Below are 22,792 nucleotides of genomic sequence, written 5' to 3' on the forward strand. Positions count from 1 at the left end.
GGTAAGTGACCAAAGACTTTAGTGCCAGTATAATTCACCCCTTTCTGTGCCAAAGTTAGATTTAATCTTGAATAGTGAAGATCATCCTTTCTCCTAGTATTGTAGTTATGCACACTGCTATTACTTTTGAATTGGGTTTGGTTGTTAATAACAAAAATCATAAGAGAGTATATATACTGAGAAGCTACTGTGAATATCCCTAGATCCTTAAATAAATGTCTGCAGGATGATCTTGGATGGACTCCAGCTATTATTCTGATTACACGCTTTTGTGCAATAAATACTTTATTCCTCAGTGATGAATTACCCCAAAATATGATGCCATATGAAAGCAACGAGTGAAAATAGGCGTAGTAAGCTAATTTACTAAGATGTTTATCACCAAAATTTGCAATGACCCTTATTGCATAAGTAGCTAAACTCAAACGTTTCAGCAGATCATCAATGTGTTTCTTCCAATTTAATCTCTCAGCAATGGACACACCTAAAAATTTGGAATATTCTACCTTAGCTATATGCTTCTGATTAAGGTCTATATTTATTAATGGCGTCATACCATTCACTGTACGGAGCTGTATGTACTGTGTCTTATCAAAATTCAGTGAGAGTCCGTTTACAAGGAACCACTTGGTAATTTTCTGAAAGACCGTATTGACAATTTCATCAGTTAAGTCTTGTTTGTCAGGTGTGATTACTATACTTGTATCATCAGCAAAGAGAACTAACTTTGCCTCTTCAGTTAACGGTTTTTCATTCATGGTGTGGAATATAGTATACAACATTCATAGTTTATGGGAACCTCCTTTAAGTTTGAAGATTGTATCTGTCAGGGTGTTACTATGTGACTCAGCATCTCCACAATATGGTGTGTAGCAACTATCCTTTTCTTAATATTATCATTATTCCATCCTGGATTTTTCATTACAAGTGGTAGATGGTTGTTTACAGTGATAGACATTTTCCATTGTTTCATCTAGGACAAATCTTTTAGTCTGGCCATTGAAAGTGCTTTCTGTCAAGCTACTATTTATCTGCTTGAGCATTGTCTAGAGCATAATAAATGCATATTTAATAGAGTTCTTTTAATGAACTGCATGTAATAATCACATTCTCACTTTTCATTTTCTTTTGCTAAAAAACTATGTTATTAACTTCGGGGCATCACATATGTGTCGAAGAGAGTATCTAGGTATCTCAGACTCAGATTTAGAAGTTCGCATTCTAATGAGCACAAATTAATAATCTTTATTCTAACTAAGTTTTCCGTTTTGAAACTCACATTTTAACAGTTATAGGCATTATGTTTTCTAATATTTAACTCACAACTACATGTATCTATATACTGAACTGTATAAATATAGTTATTTCTTTATTTGTGAATGTATGTTCACTTCAGTATCTATATTATACCTATAGCCACAGAAAGAACAGAAGAAAATGCAACTAGATAATGACAATAATTAACATTCCTTACATTCCTTACCTGAAATGTATGATGGAGGCAGCAGAATTATTTTACAGAAAGTATAAAATTCAAATTCTGTATTAGCCATTTAAATAATAATAATAATGAAGTCAAATGTTTTGTGAAAAATATACAAGTAAGAAATAAAACAGATTATGGAAATGTTTGATACCCGTGAATGATGCTTGAAATCAAGCACAGCAAATGAGACGCTAATTGAGAATGTGCATACCTTCTGCTGATTTTTGAAGGTTTTTCTATTGAAAAGATTTTGAGACTGAAAAATTGTTCGAAATTTTTACACATGAAGGCATAGATGACAAGAATGTCAAGGTCACACAACAGTAGACTGCACAGGCTGTATAATCCACCAGATAACTATCCTCTAGTACTCTTTAAAATTCTAAGATTCCAAGTTGAACATTGAATTTAAGTTCTTAGTCGGCACCTCATTTGCTGTTCGTGATTTTGAGCATCATTCGATGAGCAAGTCAAATGTTTCTATAATCTTTTTTTGTCGTCTCATTTGCCTTCCTAGTGTTTTCTGTTCTTGAAATGCCACATGATATGTGATGCTTACCGGATTGGATTGACAGAGGGCATTGAAAAAGTTCAAAGAAGGACAACTTGTTTTATATCATTTTGAAGTATGGGAGAGAGTGTCACAGATATGATACTAAAAGTGAAGGCATTTTTATTTGCGGCGAGATTGTTTCACAGAATTTCAATTACCAACTTCCTCCTGCAAATGTGAAAATATTTGTTGACACCCACCTACACAGGTAGAAATGATCATTGTCATAAAATAAGAGAAATTGGAACTCACACAGTTCATTTAAGTGTTCATTTTTTCTGTGTGCTGGTTGAGAGTGGAATGGTAGAGACATAATCCGATGGTTGTTTGATGACCCTACATGAGGCATTTAAGTGTGAATCACAGAGTAATTATGTCAATGTAGACGTCAAAGTGCCGTAAATTTAGTACATGATTCAAATGAAGCATTTGACAGTTAAAATCACATCATTGCAACTTTTTTTGCCAAATAGCAAGGCCTTGAAGACTTTAACTTTTTAACACTTCATTTACCTAGCTAGTGGCAGCTGCTCAGGAATATTTCAGTTTTCTCTCAAGTCACTAAGTAAGTTTTTCTTGATCACATTAATTACTTTCAAGCAATTAAATACTAGATCTTGTTTTGGTCAGGTTGGTGACCCATTTGTACATTTCTCTCTCTCTCTCTCTCTCTCTCTCTCTCTCTCTCTCCCCCTCTCTCTCACACACACACACACATACACACACACATACACACACACACACACACACACACACACATACACACACACACAGGCACACATGCACACACACTCTGCTCAAATGTTAAACCAATAATGTAAAGATAATCCTCCTTCCCAAGTACCCTAAACCACTCCATAACTCTCTCTTGCTGACTGTGGTAATAACCATCAGAATGTGCCTCTGGGTTTGTTCATCAAGTTTGCATAGTGAGAATCTCAGATAACTGAACAGTACTTGAAATTATAGATCGTACCGGAGTATTGTTTTTGGTCTGTGTTACATGTGTAGGTGCACTAAACATTCCTACAGTTGATACAGTAAATCAATCTTTCATTTTGTCCCCCTTTAAATTAGTTTATACATTTATTCAATAACATATTACTTCTTAAAGTTACACCTCATATTTAACTGGTGTGAAACAATCTTTCAAAGTAATCTATTGTTCACTTAACTGAGTAGAATTTTGGTATATATATTATGACTTTCACTACCAATTTGGGATTTTCTCACTTTATGAAGGTGCAAAAATAAGATAAGAAACAGAGATGCTATAAACTTAATTCTAGCTTTTCCAAAAAATATTATCACACCTTCTTACAGTACTTTACATGAAGCAAATGCATCTCTTAAACTTTTTGGTGAAGCTTCTGTGTTATGCATTCTTTAGAAGCTTGTTTAGAAATATTTCATAACTAGACCAAGACACTTTTTTACAAATTAAAATCAAAATACAGTCAAAAATAAAAAATTAAAAAAGAATAGGTTCAATAAGAATTTTGTACTGAGTATCCTTTGTAGTTGCACTATCCTGTCCTGGAATTCTTCCAGTAATTCTATCACTATCTCCCACCTGCAACTAACCCACTTTTCAGAGACTTGATATTTTGATTTTACTGACACAGAATATGTGAACTGATAATACTTATTCTGTCATGTGTAAGTTTCAGCTACATTATTCTGAGAAAGGAAAGATAATTTGAAATAAATTGTGAGCAAACAGTTTTTCCTGAAGAAAGTAGAATGGAATGGCACTGGTGATGATCAGATCCGGGTGTAGGAAGGCAGGTTGAGCTAATGAGGGAGAAAACATTTCATTATAACCACCTGTGAGTAGAGGATACTAGATCTAAAGTTATAGGGAGGAGGAGATTAGTGTTTAACGTCCCGTCGACAACGAGGTCATTAGAGACGGAACGATAGCTCGGGTTAGGGAAGGATGGGGAAGGAAATCGGCCGTGCCCTTTCAAAGGATCCATCCCGGCATTTGCCTAAAGCGATTTAGGGAAATCACGGAAAACCTAAATCAGGATGGCCGGAGACGGGGTTGAACCGTCGTCCTCCCGAATGTGAGTCCAGTGTGCTAACCACTGCGCCACCTCTCTCGGTCTAAAGTTATAAATTATGCATTAAACCAGTACAGCAGTACAGTCAGTACAGCATATAAATTTCAAAAATTGGTGAGGAGAAGTACAAAAAATTGGTGCCATGCCTAGTAATGGCTGTATGTCTGTGGGCATAAGCAATTGAGCAACCAACTGTAGTGTGCCAGTTCCTTTCCAATGTTCCAATTGGAGGCCTTTACATTGAAATCTTGCAAAATGTGAAAACCACAATGGCCTTTATTGTGCAGGTCACCTCAGTTGGGTCTTATCTCCACTCCTACAAGACACCATGCCAATGCCTGAAGCCTCACCAGGCTCATAGACACCCGTGGAGACATCACCTGTGGTTCCAGAATGAGATTTTCACTCTGCAGCGGAGTGTGCGCTGATATGAAACTTCCTGGCAGATTAAAACTGTGTGCCCGACCGAGACTCGAACTCAGGACCTTTGCCTTTCGCGGGCAAGTGCTCTACCAACTGAGCTACCGAAGCACGACTCACGTCTGGTACTCACAGCTTTACTTCTGCCAGTACCTCGTCTCCTACCTTCCAAACTTTACAGAAGCTCTCCTGCGAACCTGCAGAACTAGCACTCCTGAAAGAAAGGATATTGCGGAGACATGGCTTAGCCACAGCCTGGGGGATGTTTCCAGAATGAGATTTTCACTCTGCAGCGGAGTGTGCGCTGTGGTTATCACCCATGTCCAGCAGCTACACTATTGCTGCATCCAGTAGCTGCACTGGTGCTGTGACCAGCAGTCTGCACAATAGCTGGATAGCAAATAAAGTTTCACTTTCCTTACATTACAAGTACTCCACTCTGTAGGAGAGGAGAGGCTCCTTGGGAGTAATTAATCCAGCAGCTGACTGTAATGTGTGTTACCTCTGATACAGGGGTTATCTTTGAAGTTTCTATCAATGTTAAGTTACCTGTGTTTCTTTATTCCACACATGTATGGAAAGCAGATGAGTAATAATAGAATAATTCAGTACAAGCTTAAGTTAAAGTTATGCACAGATTGGACTAAAAAAGAAGGAAAAACAAGTGATATTAATACTTAGTATGCAAATTACATATTTAGGTCAAAGTAAGACTGCACATATTACTTCCACATTACTGGCAATAACTAATATGTATAGCATGACTCTTATTCCTGGTCACATTATGCATACCATCAGTAGTGAGGTAAAGTGTATGCCTTTTATCATATTTTACACCTAATTTTAGGTGTGATATTATGTAAGAGCTTTAGCTTTTTGTTACAGGTTGTTGAATCTAGATGACACTGTTGGACTTCTTGAATTTCCTGTGAAAAACACCAGTGATTTACTGATACCCACAGATTTGATATCATTAACTGGTGAGAAAGGCTTATGGGGCCGATCTCTGTTGATCTTTGAAGAGGGCTATAGAATCCATGCTGCTTGTGGTACAATTAGTGTAAGTACAAGATGTGAAGGAGATGTTGTAGTACTTTTGAAATTATTTCTTACATGAATATTGTTAAAGAGAAAGTATTGTTTATTTACGTATAGGGATTCATTACAGGTGAAAATCACCAGAAATTAATTATAATGATAAGCTGGACTGTGCTCATCTGACATTTGTTATGCTTCTCAGAAGATAATATCAAATTTTTCAGTTAATTTTTGTAATGCTTCTGTATGTCATCAGCCAACGTAAGAAACTATATTCCACAATCATCTGTACATGTGTACTGCAGTGGGTTGTGGTGGTGGAGGAATGTGTATGATTATGTGTGTGTTTTCTGTACTAGTTAGCTCTGAACGAAACTATCATCAGAAAGCTTAGGAACATTTACAGTCTCGTTTATGTTCCTATTGACAACTCTATGCCTCAACTATATGAGTTGTTCCCTTTACTCCTTCAATTATATGACTACCACAAAATAAAAGTTTGATAATATAAAAATTGAGGCCTCACTGTATTGCTTGGCAAACAGCTCCTGTGTGGCAGTGGTGTATCCTCCATGAGATTATGTGTGTGTGTGTGTGTGTGTGTGTGTGTGTGTGTGTGTGTGTGTGTGTGTGCTCTGTTTGTCTGGTGCATGGCCTTCACATTTTGATGAAAGACCCGCCAGTTTCTGAAAACTGATCAACTTTAAGAGATGTGTTATAACTTCTGTTATTATGAGAAAGCTATATCATTTGTCTAATCCACAGAGCTATATCTTTAATTACAAATTCAATGGAATGATAGGATACACTTGGACATTTAATTTTGAGATATACACAGTTTGCCTCTGAAGCCATCCCAAAGTTGCAAAAACAATATGATCTGAGCCAACAAGGAAGCATACAGTTATAAGGTGATAGCATGTTGTATCTATGTGCATTTCTGGTGCAGCAGAGTTTCTATACATTATGAGGTAGTCACAGGTGGAGTCCTAAGTGATTGCATGCATGCTTCGCTGGTAGTAAACGGGAGGTGTGGCTCACCATGGATGTGTGGGAGTGTTGTGAAAACATAAGTGGATACTTGTGCCAATGACAGGACTCAGAATGGGCATCAGCCCTCAAAATATGAAACATGAGTTTTTCTCAGCAAATAAAATGTTCAAACAAGTTATGAGACTGCTGCTGGGTGAAGTCTGTGACTACTGTCGATATTTCAACAGGTGAACACCCTGTCATTTTCAGGGCTGAAATGCAGTGAGAGAACATTGTAGAAGGAAATTAAATTCCTCAATAGGCTGATTAAGAACCATAATACAGCAAATGCAGAAAGAACACACACACACACACACACACACACACACTTAACAACTACTACCACCACCATCACCACACAATCAATGATGACGAAAGTCAGAAGTTATTGGTAGTGTACCACAAACCATTGCTGACCAAAGTCAGAAGTTTTTGATAGCGAATATTAATTACCAGCTAGTGAGTATGTACCATGAACTCTGTTCATCTATTGTTTGATCACAGAGATAGCAGAATTCTTAGCAACATTTAATCAGAAACCTTCACCTCTATTTATAAGGTCATTTTCTAATTTAGTCTCAACAGCTTTTTCAATTATCATATTACAATAACTGGAATTTCACAATAGAATGTCTACAATGTGGGAAAAGACAGATTACTACTTACAGTAAAGAAGAAACATTTAGTTACAGACAGACACAACTAAAAGACACTTACATAAAGCTTTAGGCCACAGCCTTCATCAGCACAGATCATTCATACACACAAGCAAGCACTCCTCACGCATACATGACTTGGAGCTTCAGTATGATGGACCTTTTTGCCTTATGCAGGTAGCATTTCCAACATGACTGATCATATTCTGTGCAAAAACAGTGTCAAGTGTAAATAATGACCATCTAAGATTAGGGTCCTTTTAGTGTCCATAATGGCTGAGCTTGTTTTGCCTAAGTCAGATGTCTACCTTATATTTTGCAGTTGTGGCATGTCATACTTTGATCACATCATTAGGACTGCAGAGAACTGATGTACAGAAAGTAAGAGTCATACATGCTTACAACAGCCAAGTAAACCTGCTGTTGCAGAATGTTGCCTTGATACTGTTCATCCCATGATATACAGCAACATAGAGATTCTGGTGTGCCCTTCAGTGACTGAGATAATGTTATTAAGGAAGCAATGGAGATTACATTTGCAAGTGACCTTATAAATAAATATAAAGATTTTTGCTTAAATTCTGCTCTGTCCCTAGTCAAACAACAGAGGGCAGAGTTAATGCTGCTTGCTTACCCACTGGTAATTACTATTCACTATCAATAATTGTGATGTCGGTGATCTTTGGTTGTGTGGTGGTATCAGTTATTTACTGTGTGTGTGTGTTTGTTTGTTTGTTCTGTTTTTCTGCATATGCTGTATTATGATTCTTGGTTAATGTGGCCCACCCCTCAAGGATTTAAATTTTCTTTTACAACACTCCATCATTGCATTTGAGCCTTGAAAATGATGGGAGTTCAGCTGTCAGAATAACAGCAATTGTCAAAAATGTCAGCCAGCTACATTTCTGTAAGTTGTTTGGGGAAACAAAATATCTTTCTGCCAAATATATAATAATTATCAGTGATTTTGGTAGACAAATGGCATGTGAATGTGTTGCAGGCAGGTATTAAAACAGCTGTAGCCCACTTGTTGATCAGAAAATTCTATGATATGTGAAGATATCCAGCTCCTTCTCACTGAGTGATAAATTCCTCACACTTTTGCTTATTCTTAGAATTTCAAACAATCTCACTTTAATGGGAAATGAAGTAGGCAGTGCAGTATATGAAGATACAACCAGAAAGCCTTATACAGCTAAACAACTCATTCCCTGACATCTTGGGTTGTCCGGTGTTCTGCCGGATATCAGCGTCGTACTTGCACGATATTTCGGTCACGTAGCTCGTGACCTTCATCAGGTGCGACCAGTCTCAGGTCGCACCTGATGAAGGTCACGAGCTACGTGACTGAAATATCGTGCAAGTACGACGCTGATATCCGGCAGAACACCCGACAACCCAAGATGTCATTAGATCGCCGGGAAAGCCTGAAGAGCTACAACTCATTCCCTGTCAGGCAGTTAACATGGTGAGTGTGTTTCTGATTTCGATGTACATACATGCTGCGTAATGCAGTCACCTTTATGTAATGGAAAGAAAGATTCACTTTGTGTCAGTCACTATTGAGTCCTTCTCGACCACAATGGCTGATAACATTTGATTCATGTGTGCATTTCTTATGCACTTGACACATTCCACATCATAATGGTTACCATGGGATTGATCAATGGAACACATAACTAACTAACAAAATGTTTGGACACATCACCATATCTGGATGAAAACTGCACAATCTCTCATATGTCACACACTTATCTACATCTACATCTACGTCCATACTCCGAAAGCCACCTGACGGTGTGTGGCGGAGGGTACCTTCAGTACCTCTATCGGTTCTCCCTTCTATTCCAGTCTCGTATTGTTCGTGGAAAGAAGGATTGTCGGTATGCCTCTGTGTGGGCTCTAATCTCTCTGATTTTATCCTCATGGTCTCTTCGCGAGATATACGTAGGAGGGAGCAATATACTGCTTGACTCTTCGGTGAAGGTATGTTCTCGAAACTTTGACAAAAGCCCGTACCGAGCTACTGAGCGTCTCTCCTGCAGAGTCTTCCACTGGAGTTTATCTATCATCTCCGTAACGCTTTCGCGATTACTAAATGATCCTGTAACGAAGCGCGCTGCTCTCCGTTGGATCTTCTCTATGTCTTGTATCAACCCTATCTGGTACGGATCCCACACTGCTGAGCAGTATTCAAGCAGTGGGCGAACAAGCGTACTGTAACCTACTTCCTTTGTTTTCGGATTGCATTTCCTTAGGATTCTTCCAATGAATCTCAGTCTGGCATCTGCTTTACCGACAATCAACATTATATGATCATTCCATTTTAAATCACTCCTAATGCGTACTCCCAGATAATTTATGGTATTAACTGCTTCCAGTTGCTGACCTGCTATTTTGTAGCTAAATGATAAAGGATCTATCTTTCTGTGTATTCGCAGCACATTACACTTGTCTACATTGAGATTCAGTTGCCATTCCCTGCACCATGCGTCAATTCGCTACAGATCCTCCTGCATTTCAGTACAATTTTCCATTGTTACAACCTCTCGATACACCACAGCATCATCTGCAAAAAGCCTCAGTGAACTTCCGATGTCATCCACCAGGTCATTTATGTATACTGTGAATAGCAACGGTCCTATGACACTCCCCTGCGGCACACCTGAAATTACTCTTACTTCGGAAGACTTCTCTCCATTGAGAATAACATGCTGCGTCCTGTTATCTAGGAACTCCTCAATCCAATCACACAATTGGTCTGATAGTCCATATGCTCTTACTTTGTTCAATAAACGACTGTGGGGAACTGTATCGAACGCCTTGCGGAAGTCAAGAAACACGGCATCTACCTGTGAACCCGTGTCTATGGCCCTCTGAGTCTCGTGGACGAATAGCGCGAGCTGGGTTTCACATGACCGTCTTTTTCGAAACCCATGCTGATTCCTACAGAGTAGATTTCTAGTCTCCAGAAAAGTCATTATACTCGAACACAAGTTCGCCTGACCCAATTTCACCCCCCCCCCCCCCCAACTCTCCTCCCCCCCTCTCCCTCCACCACCCACTCTCCACTCACACAGCTTATTTTCATGTAGATACACATTGGAATGCAGTGCATTAGCAATTTTGTGTGGCTTGGATTTGACAAGTCATTGGAATGCTTCCAGTTATATGTGACAACAGATGTCTACACACAGGATAATCAACTCCTGTAAATTAGGGGCTGATGGTTTATAAGTGCTGAACTAGTACCTGATAGTATACCAGATGAGTTCCTTCAGGTTCTGATCATGCACATTTGGTGGCCAAGATGTCAAAATGAGTTCACCATCATACTCCTCAAACCACTGTTGCACGAGTCTGGCATTGCAGGACAGACACTTACTGTGCTGGAAGATTCTATTGCCATGAGGGAGACATCTAGCATGAAGGGATGTAACTGATGTACAATAATGTTCATGTAGTCCACAACTGTCATTGTGTCTTCGATTACTACCACAGAAGCTCAGCATACAGCTGCCACTGGGCTGCATGCATGGCATAGTGCATGTTTGAAGCAGACATTTGATGTATTCGGACACACCCATTGACCTTGAGTAATTTAACTAGGCAACAATTTTCTAGTGGTCCACAGTCCAATCACAAGGATCCTATGCCTTCAAAATCATAATTGATGATGTCACTGTATCAACAGGGGAACACAAAGGTGTCATGTGCTGTGGAGCTCCGTGTTCAACAATGCGTACTGAACAGTGTGCTCTGAAACACTTCTGCCTGCACAAGCATTGTACTCTGTTGCCAGATCTGTCACAGAAGACTGCCTATCCTGTTTTAAAGAGAGGGTAAACCTTTGGCCTCCACATTCTGTGATGAGGTGTAGACATCCAACATCTTGTCATCTATTCATGGTTTCTCCATCCTTCTACCACTTTCCATAAAAGTTCACAGCAGTAGCAGGTGAGCAGACGACCAAATTCATCATTACCAAGATGCTTGTTACCGTGCACAAGGCCACAACAATTTGCCCTTTGTCAAAACTGCATGGACTTCGCCATTTGTGGCATCTCATTATTACAACAATTCCCATTTGTCTCTGCTCAGTTTATGTACATTCTTTACCACAGTATTTGCCTGTAACACGACCAAGCAGTATTCAGTTTAGCAGCAGGTAGTGATTGTAATGTTTTAGCTCATCAGCGTACAATAGTTGTGGTTCTGTTGAGACTTTAGTTGCCAAACAAAAGTACTATTTTTCCTGTTTCCAGATGACATACACATCTTAATTCTATGGTGCTTGTTTTTGAAGTTTCAAAAACAAACACCATAAAATTAAGATGTTTGTTCCACTACGAAGTGGTACAAATGGTCCCCTCTTGTAGATATATACAGGCTCAGTAGATTCACACCTATACATAGTTACTCTACAGAATAAAATCTATGAATACTAAAAAAATGAAGAGTCACATTAAAAAAATAGTTCATCTTAAAGGACTACCAAAGGACTCACCAAAATACCTGAAACATTCCTCTTACACAACATCATGTAAGGTTTGTTTGGTATCTGTTCAGGTGGGACAATGCTGCTGTAGTACACGGTCAGCACAAATACTTCATGAACAGACGATGACTCAATAAAAGTTGAGGAACAGAACCCCACAAGAGGAAAATGAACTCTCCGTGCGAGTCAATCTGCAGTAAGCAGAGAGTCCAAACCCACGTAGAGATGGAGATGGAATGACTGAGCACACAACCAACGTGGACAGCTAAAGGCTAAGTACTCAGCAACAAGCATGAAGTGTAAGCCAAGATCAGCAGTAGTTGAACTCCATGCAAGCACTGGCCAGCCCGGCCAACTACCACTCTCAGGTGACCACCTCAACCAGCATATCTGCTGATATTACACATTGTGTGTGCCCCCTCCATGACAGATTTCTGCAGCCCATGCCAGCTCTTCCGCCTCCATCACGATACCCGTTGGTGGGAGTACTAAAGTTTGTTCTTTTAGCATTTTGTTCAGTTAGCAATTGTAGCCTAGAGTACGCATGATTTTTTTTTTTTTTATTAGAATATGCATCTGTGTAATACCACATGTTGTGAAAGAATGAACCTGCCCTTATTATTGATCATCTTGTACTGACCCATATCAATGTTGGAGCATTTAATTTTCTCCATGTCACATTAAAACTCTTATGGTGTTCACCGTAATATTCATTAATGAATTTATTGTTCTGAAAGTATGCATGAAAAAATTGTGAATTTGCAACTTTTCTCACTTATTTCCATATTATTTATATATTTTGACATTTTCTTATCCGCAACCTTTCTTCCTTTCTTCTTCCAATACAGAAAAGTTTCCTTATGCCTAGCCAGAAGCCAGTACTACATACTGTTCCTGAATTGTTGCTTGATTCATGGAATTCGCCCTTATGGCCTTACCATCAAATTCCTTCAAAAGCCCCACACAAGTATCAGTCCTCTCCAAAGGCATTACCTTTTGCCCCACTCCCAAATTCTATCATGGTGGACTTATTAAAGACCTACTCTCCTTCTCATGGTCCCAACAGTGGTAATGCTTTTTTGCCACCAACCAGACCAATGTTGAACCATACCTGACTCAGTTCACTCATCCATCCAACCGTGATCCACCTCCACTGCCCCCAAATCATGCCCTGTTAACTTTTCAGCATTTATTAACCATGAAACTTGCCTCACATCATTCCCCAAATCCCTCAACATGCAAGATAACCTTACATCCTCAGAAAGAATCACACTCCACTACCTAAAACCTGGTCCTGACCTTATAATCCTACCTGCTGACCAAGGTTCTACCACTATTGTTTTGAACCACAAGTATTACCTGGGAAAAGGACTCCTCCAGTTGTCAGATTCATCCACCCTCAAACCCTACTACAGTGACTGCAGTCCAGAAACCCAGCTGGGTCTCCAGTCTCTCCTCCAATCCTTAGGCACATACCAGAAGCTCTCCCCTGAGTTTACCTTCCCTCACCCCTACCAGTCCCCATGGCTTCTACCTTTTACACACTCCCAAAAGTCCATAAACACACCCCCCAGAAGCCCCATGACGGCTGGTTACTGTCCCCCACTGAGAGAATGTCTGCTCTCGTAGACCAACACTTTCAGCATATTACCAGGAACCTACCCTGCTATATAAAAGATACCAACCAGTCACTCCACAGTTTCTGTTCCTTTACCACATGGTGCACTGTTCATCACTATTGATGCCACCTCCCTTTAATATCCCTAATGCCCATGGCCTTGCCACTATTGAACGCTACCTTTCCCAACACCCGACGGATTCCAAAACTACAACCTCCTTCCTGGTGACCATAACACACAATTACATCTCCTTCGAAGGCAGCATTTACAAACAATTCTGGGGTATGGTAATGGGCACCCACATGGCACTATCCTATGCCAGCCCATTCATGGACAATCTAGAGGTATGCTTCGTAACCACTGAAAATCCCAAACTCTTCACCTGGTTCAGATTCATTAATGACATTTTTGTGATCTGGGTAGTGGATGGGAACACCCTATCCAAATTTCTGCAGAACCTCAACATCTTCCTCATTCTTTTCACGTGGTTCTTCTCAGCCCAATAAGCACCTACCTTGATGTTGACCTCCACCTCAAACATGACTACATCAGTACCTCCGTCTATATCAAACCTACCAACCACCAGCATACTCCCACTTTGACCATGTCACCCATTACATACCAAGAAGTCCATTCCATACAGCCTAGCCACATGTGGTAGTCGCAGTCGCATCTGTAGTGATGAGCAGTCCCTCTCGAAATATACTGAGGGTCTCACTGATGCCTTCACAGACCGTAATTACCCTCCCTACCTTATACAGGAACAGATCTCCTGTGCCGTATCTCTTCAGTCACCCACCACCTCCTGAAGTCCCACCATCCAGCCATAGAGGAGCATTCCCCTGTGGCTTAATAGCACCCGGGACTGGAGCAACTGAATCACGTCCTCCGCCAGAATTTTGATTACCTCTCGTCGTGCCCTGAAATGAGGAATGCCCTATTCTCTATCCTTCCCACCCCTTCCACAGTGCACAGTGGTATTTTGCTACCCTCCAAACCTATCCAACATTTTCATCTATCTTTACACAACCTCTGCTCCCAAACCCTTACCACATGGCCCAGATTCAAGACCTGTCCCATACATTGTCCTCCATTGTGGTAACAAGCATCACCTATACCGTCAAAGGCAGAGCTGCCTATGAAACATTGCCCAACACAACTTCATTCATTTTAATGACTGCACACCCTCACACCCCCACCCTGCTATCCTCCCCCCCCCCTCCCCTCCCTTCAGCGTCCTCCTTATCCTCAACACCCAGATTGCTTCTCCTGTCATGCGCAGTTGCTCATATTCAGCCACCAGAGACGGTAGTCATGTGTGTGAGTCGTGTTTGTGTGAACATGTGTATGTACAGGTTGTTACAAAAAGGTACGGCCAAACTTTCAGGAAACATTCCTCACACACAAAGAAAGAAAATATGTTATGTCGACATGTGTCCAGAAATGCTTACTTTCCATGTTAGAGTTCATTTTATTACTTCTCTTCAAATCACATGAATCATGGAATGGAAACACACAGCAACAGAACGTACCAGCGTGACTTCAAACACTTTGTTACAGGAAATGTTCAAAATTTCCTCCGTTAGCGAGGATACATGCATCCACCCTCCATCGCATGGAATCCCTGATGCGCTGATGCAGCCCTGGAGAATGGCGTATTGTATCACAGCTGTCCACAATACGAGCACGAAGAGTCTCTACATTTGGTACCGGGGTTGCGTAGACAAGAGTTTTCAAATGCCCCCATAAATGAAAGTCAAGAGGGTTGAGGTCAGGAGAGCGTGGAAGCCATGGAATTGGTCCACCTCTACCAATCCATCGGTCACCGAATCTGTTGTTGAGAAGTGTACGAACACTTCGACTGAAATGTGCAGGAGCTCCATCGCGCATGAACCACATGTTGTGTCGTCCTTGTAAAGGCATGTGTTCTAGCAGCACAGGTAGAGTATCCCATATGAAATCATGATAACGTGCTCCATTGAGCGAAGGTGGACGAAACTAAAATGAGCTCTAACATGGAAATTAAGCGTTTCTGGACACATGTCCACATAACATCTTTTCTTTATTTGTGTGTGAGGAATGTTTCCTGAAAGTTTGGCCATACCTTTTTGTAACACCCTGTATATATATGTATATATATATATCTGTGTGTGTGTGTGTGTGTGTGTGTGTGTGTGTGTGTGTGTGTGTGTGTGTGTGTTTTGTCTAATACAGAAGAAGGCCTTTTAGGTTGGAAGCTTACTTGTTTAGCTATCTTTTTGTTGCTGTCTGCACTCGGCATCTCTATGATATGGTGAGTCATAATCTATCGTTTCCATAATATTACCATTAACTGGCAAAATAGCATTGTAGAGTAGTTTTTTGAAATAAAACCCTACGACACAGTATTTAAGGTCCATCATTTAAGTGTATAAGGCTTAATTAACTAGATTTTAATTAACTGAAAAAATTAAAAATGGTATTTAATGCAATTTATTAACATTACTATGAACAACATTTTGTGGTATGAAGAGTTGAAATTCATGTCTATGCAGAAATCAGTACCCTGGTTTTTCAGTTTTGCGAATAACATATTGCACCTAAAAAATATGTTTGTTAGATGAATGGTAAATAACAAAAGGAGTGAAACAGCCAAGAAAATTTTACTTGTATTTAATTCAAATACAATACTTTCCGAAAAGAAACAGCCTATAAATGAAAGTCTCAGATAATCTCATTGGCTAAATGATTTGTGCCAGCACTTCATACTAGTGAGGCTACTTGTAATACCTACATTGGATAGTTGTCTTAAAATGTCACTTTCATTACTGAAGAAACCAAAATAATTGATATTGTTTTCTTCATGGAGGTGGTCAACTTCAATTTTGAAAATGCCTGTGGCCATTGTTGCTTATGACCATCAGTGCCAGGTACATTATTAGCATGACCTCTCTTAACTAAGTACTTTTTAATTTTTCTCATAGTCTAGGTGAAGCTTGTAAAAGCCTTTGAAATGAAATAGTTCATTGCCCAGTTGATCATCCAAGTTATCATTATAAGTCTTAAATACAATTTGAGCTGCTGTAATTATCTCTTCATTGGTAAGTGTATGCAACTTGCTGAGTAACCTAAAATGGGAATCACCTATTTTGTTTGCTTCAAGCCTCTAACACAATGTAGATTTAAACTGATGTATGATAGGATGGAAACTCTAGGTTTGTAACTTTTCTGATGTGGTTAGCTTGACTTCTGGTCCTTCAGCACAGTCAAGAGGTGCCAAACATACACTTATTTTACAGTTTTGCTGCTTTCACTTTCATAGTCAGTGCAGTCAGCTACCTCAACAGCTTTCACCTCATATTCTTCAAAGCTACTCCTTTTCATTCCTGTTAAGCTTGTCAGTTCTGATGAAGCTGTTTTCACATCCAGATCAGGGTTATGAAGAATTTTACTGTACTTTTTCCTAGGCATTACTACAAAATACTGCGCAGATACTTATTTCCTTCATTGATATTATGTTGTGGAAACCTAGAACACAATGCCTGGTTCTTCCTGACTCGTCTTTGTCATCTGAAATTTCAAAGAGCGCCTTCTTTATTCCTGTATACCCTTGCAAGATTGATCGTGTTGCATCAGTGTCATATGACTAAGTGTTATCTTTTCTGGGATGAGAATGAGTTTGAGAGTATCTGCTGTTTTCAAGCAATGGTTAGAAAGCTATGCCTGTTAGTTGAGGATGTAAAAATATGTTAACATCCCCATAAAACTCTATAAATTTTTGTGTGTTGATGAAAGGAGCTTGTGTAACCACTCCCACAGTGTGCATGGTTTTCTATGAGCTGTCCATCCTATGCACAATGATCACCCAGTGACGTGCATCAACCAGCATCAACAAACTGTAAACCTGAATAAGACAATGGAGGATAAAATAAAACCTGGGAAAGACACAAACATCTTCTACCCACACCAAAATCTGACCAAAAAGTAATAGTAAACTAAAAAGATATAAGACAAAAGACTAATAATTTACAATACAGCCAAATACCTGGGTGTACATATTGACCAAATCTTAAACTGAGAGACATACATAAGATGGATATTAAAAGTGATACAACAGAGACACAGACTGATAAAACTATTCCAAGGCAGACGCTGAGACTGCACATGGAAAATCTCTGTATGCGCATCCAAGACATTTGAGAGACCAATACTAGAACATGGTAGAGTACCACTAGCGTGCATGACCAGACCTGCCACAGAAAGAAACTACGACACAAAATGATGAACACTCCACTCCATCATAAGAGTACTCTAGACAACTTAAAACAACAATTATATAACATATTTAGGTAATGCCACTTCAAAATCGACATAGCAAACTACAAGCAAATTACAGAAAACACTTATTGCCTATTAGATCACACTTGATTAAGCTAGTGACACAGAAATGCCATGGGTGATAAGTACAGGGTATTCCATTTATATGATGACTGGCTGCCTGGGGTATTGCAGGCCGGCCAAGGAAGCCACACCTGCCTGTTGAATGAGTCCTGCTTGACTGCAATATGCTCTCACATTTTTTTTAAATTTTTATTTATTTATTTTTTAATTAATGTATATGTCTGAAGGCCATACAGACATATGTGCCTTGTCGGCCTGTGTCATTCAAGAGTTGAACAGGCATCACGAGTATAACAATGAAGTTTGCAAATGCAAAAATGGCAAGAGTGAATTGTTCAATTCAACAACGAATGAAACTTCCTGGCAGATTAAAACTGTGTGCCCGACCGAGACTCGAACTCGGGACCTTTGCCTTTCGCGGGCAAGTGCTAGTTCTGCAAGGTTCACAGGAGAGCTTCTGTAAAGTTTGGAAGGTAGGAGACGAGCTACTGGCAGAAGTGAAACTGTGAGGACCGGGCGTGAGTCGTGCTTCGGTAGCTCAGATGGTAGAGCACTTGCCCGCGAAAGGCAAAGGTCCCAAGTTCGAGTCTCAGTCGGGCACACAGTTTTAATCTGCCAGGAAGTTTCATATCAGCGCACACTCCACTCAGAGTGAAAATCTCATTCTGGATCCACAATGAATGTTTATTTATGATTAATATGTGCATATAGAGTCTGCTTGTATTGTTTGGATATTGTTTGAACAGAAGTTTCCAGGTGTTCAAGTTCCAAGTTGTGATCAAGATCACAAGTTAGTGAATAAATTTCATGAAAAGGGACGTGTTCAAGACAAGAAACATAAATGATGGCATACAGTGCTCACAGAAGCTCACTCGATGACATTGCATACCGCCTGGAAAATTTTGCTAAAAAGTCTCTTGGATGTCTTTCACAGAAAACAAAAATATTGTGCACATCTGTACAAAGAGGTGCTAAGCTGCCTTAACTAAGGCCCTATAAAGTTATCAGTAGTACTAGAACTTTGACCTAATGATCCTTCACACAGGGTTAAGTTTTGAAAATAGTTTTAAAACAAATGCATGGCAGTGAAATGCATCCTTATCTCATTCTGTTTTCAGACAAGGCTTGGTTCCATTTGCACGGGTATGTTAATTCCTAAAACTGTCAACATTGGAGCACAGATAGACCTGTTGTGTTTCATGAAGATAATCATAAAATAGGGGTGTGGTGCGCATTTAGTGGTAACAGAATAATTTTTTTAATGACACGGTTACAAGTGAAAGATATGTGCAAATTATTTGGACCATTTTTTAATGAATTGAGTGAAAGAGAATGGAGCTTCACAGTTTTTCAACAAGATTCGACAAGGGCTCATACGGCCCATGCTTCTTTGCATGCAATTCATGATGTATTTGATGAAAGAGTGATTAGTTACAATATCTGGCCCGCTAGAAGTCCTGATTTAAATCTGTGCAATTTTTATTTGTGGGGTGCACTGAAGGACAAAGTGTACACAATGAATGTTTGCCCAGTAGAGGAACTCAAGGGTAATATCCGTGAATCAATTAATTCAATGTCTCAGAGAGAATTACATGGTGTGATTAACAATTTCTTGAGTAGATGTCAAAAATGCATGGAAAATAATGGCAGGCAGTTCCAGCATCCCCTTGCATGACATGGGTGAGTATAAAATTTATTTGCTATTTTAAATGTAGTCACATTGCACTGCAGCAGTAGACAGGCGACACTGCATCTGATCACTGAGCAACAGAGTGCTCACTGCCCGGCATCTATGTGCCGCACAGGCAATCATCAGATAAATGGAACACCTTGTACTTAAATGTGAGTTGAACAGTTATTGTGTAGATGTGTATGTAGGTATTAAACATACAACTTCACTATTATGAAACTTGTAATTGTGGCTCTGGATGGCAGGTGAAAGCATATCAATATTCTTCTTCTTCTTCTTCTTCTTCTTCTTCTCTCTCTCTCTCTCTCTCTCTCTCTCTCTCTCTCTCTCTCTTTTTTTTTAAAAAAAAAGAAAGCACCACATGGACTTGATTAAAGTCTATATAATCTGTCGTATGACATGACTTAACTATAACTTCTTCATTCTTCTTTTCTTTTTTTGTTGCAATCCTACATTTGGCACTATTGCTTTTAAATTCCTCTTCATGGTCAGTAGTTTGTATTTACATAGGCCTGTAATTATAAATTACAAGAAACAACACAAAAACATCTTATTACAATGATAGCTTCACTTTGCAGTTATGATGTTGTTATTTGTGTTCAATGATGCATACTGCCATCACATCAGTGTCTCGTGTATTGTGCTACAATGATGGGTACAACCATTATAATGCTGTAATATAGATTTGACACGTTTTTGGAGTTGTTTCCAGTTGGTAGTAAGTACAATAATTATTATGATCAAAACATATTTTTTTTAAATACATTTGTATTTTTCGTTGACTTTATAATTTAAAAAAGAAAAGCATTTGTTTCTTTGACTCTTTAATTACAGCTAAAACAATTCTCAAAGTGGTTGTCTTACTTTGCTATGACATTAAGTAAATAACCTATGTGTCAGATGTTATGGGCCTTAAGATATCTTTCCTGTAATATCTCGTTGTTGAATTAAGTTACCTGAAATCGATTTCCCGCAGCTTCAGTTGCACAAGCTTCTGCATAAAAAAATTTGTGTTTCTGTTTTGGTTGAAACAAGATACATAAGAAATCAACCTTCTGTGAAATCGAATTCACTTCAGCTGCCAAAAATCTGTTAACTATTATTTGAAAAGTCTTAGCAATTTTGCCAAGTGAAATGCCGTGCTTTTGGCCAGGTGCATGTAGGAATTTGATGTGAGGGTTAAGTGGTAATGTTGATTAAATTTGTATTAGCTGTCCACTATAAAACTACACTGAACAAGCCCATATAAAATAATTAGATATAAATAATAAGATATAAAGGGCAATTCAAAATGAATATAGTTATCACAAGCAGATGAAACTGCACTACCTGAAAAAAAGTGAAGCACCTGAAGGAGTGGAGGAAACCAAATGAAACTTTGTGATCTTATTTCAGTGATAACAAAATCGAGGCTAATTTACAAAGAATGTGGCAGTAGGAGTCCACTTATCAGAATACATAACATCCACTCTGGCCTAAAATTGTGCTCTGATTTTGTTGGAAATGATGACTTACAGGCTTTGTATGTTCTCCTGAGGCAAGCTGATCCATAACTGTTGTAACCGTTGCTTGATATTCTGAATACTGACACTGGGACAGAGTTGACATCTGAGCTGATCTCATGCATGTTCTGTCAGAGACAGATTTGGGAATTTGCTTGCCATGGAAGTGCCTCAACATGAAGTGTATGTGGAAAAATATTGTCTTGTTGAAAAATGTCACCATGCTGCTGTCACTTGAGAAGTAACACGCATATGCTGAATGTCCTCAACTCACCATTGTGCCATCAGTCTGTCTATCACTAACAGCTGTGACCTGAAATCATACCTGATGGCTCTCTACACTATGACACAAGGAGTAATACTACTGTGCCTCTCCAAAATGGTGGAAAAATGAGACCTCTGCCTAGACTGCTGCCGTGCGCACCGATGATGGTCATCCAGAGTAGTACAGAACCATGATTCATCACTGAACACAGTGCATGGCAGCACTTCTAAAATCAGTCATTTGTGTTGTGATGTGAGCAGCAGTTTGTGCGTGGGATGGTAATTTCCTTGTCTGTCTACCAACAGTCTCTGACCACTGGCATGAGACAGCACAGAATGTTACAGGGATTTCATTACTTGTTCTTGGGTGGCAGGTGAAGATGTGAAAGAGTTACAATGTGGTTGGTGCACATTACTGCGATCCTCTCTTGCGGTGGTCAGACATGGGTGACCAGAATCATGTACATCTACATACATATACAACAGGTCACCATATGATTTACGGGGGAAGATACATTGTACCACTACTGGTCATTTCCTTTCCTATTCCACTTGCAAATGGGACAAGGGAAAGGGAATGTCTGTATGCCTCCGCATGAGTCTTAATTTCTTCTACGTCACCTTTACAGTCCTTGCGTGAAATGTATGTTGACAGCAACAGAATAGTTCTGCAGATAGATGCAAATGCTCATCAGTGCTTCATGAAAAAAATGTCATCTTCTCTCAGGGATTGGCATTTAAGTTCATGATGCATCTCCGTGATACTTGCATGTTGATTGAATGTACCAGTAACAAATCTAGCAGCATGCTTCTGAATTGCTTCAATGCCTTCCATTAATATGACCTGGTGGGGATCCTAAACATTTGAGCTCTGCTGAAGAATGGATCACACAAGTGTTCCATACATGGTCATCTCCTTTGTAGAGGTGTGACACTTTCCTAAATTTCTCCCAATAAACATGAGCACTGATAACATCACTGTTGAGCAGACATAAATCATGCATACATGCTCGCATACACACACACACACACACACACATACACACACACACACACACACAATATCACTTTGCAATATTACGCCTAAATATTTAATCTATTTAAAAAGAAAGATGATGAGACTTACCAAACAAAAGCGCTGGCAGGTCGATAGACACACAAACAAACACAAACATACACACAAAATTCTAGCTTTCGCAACCAACGGTTGCCTCGTCAGGAAAGAGGGAAGGAGAAGGAAAGACAAAAGGATATGGGTTTTAAGGGAGAGGGTAAGGAGTCATTCCAATCTCGGGAGCGGAAAGACTTACCTTAGGGGCTTGTGTGTGTGTGTGTGTGTGTGCGAGTGTATACCTGTCCTTTTTTCCCCCCTAAGGTAAGTCTTTCCACTCCCGGGATTGGAATGACTCCTTACCCTCTCCCTTAAAACCCATATCCTTTTGTCTTTCCTTCTCCTTCCCTCTTTCCTGACGAGGCAACCGTTGGTTGCGAAAGCTAGAATTTTGTGTGTATGTTTGTGTTTGTTTGTGTGTCTATCGACCTGCCAGCGCTTTTGTTTGGTAAGTCTCATCATCTTTCTTTTTAAATA

The 22,792-nt window shown here is 39.5% G+C and overlaps 1 protein-coding gene across 1 annotated transcript in view; it reads left to right on the forward strand.

Annotated features, from left to right (window-relative positions):
* The window catches only part of LOC126177144 (uncharacterized), a 219,088-nt gene that overhangs the window by 18,531 nt on the left and 177,765 nt on the right, over window positions 1-22,792 (forward strand). The window contains exon 3 of the mRNA XM_049924416.1: window positions 5,411-5,585. Within this exon, the coding sequence (XP_049780373.1) occupies window positions 5,411-5,585 (175 nt within the window). The remainder of the gene's footprint in view (window positions 1-5,410; window positions 5,586-22,792) is intronic.

The sequence above is a fragment of the Schistocerca cancellata genome, chromosome 3, assembly GCF_023864275.1.
Source record: "Schistocerca cancellata isolate TAMUIC-IGC-003103 chromosome 3, iqSchCanc2.1, whole genome shotgun sequence".
Taxonomy (NCBI): domain Eukaryota; kingdom Metazoa; phylum Arthropoda; class Insecta; order Orthoptera; family Acrididae; genus Schistocerca; species Schistocerca cancellata.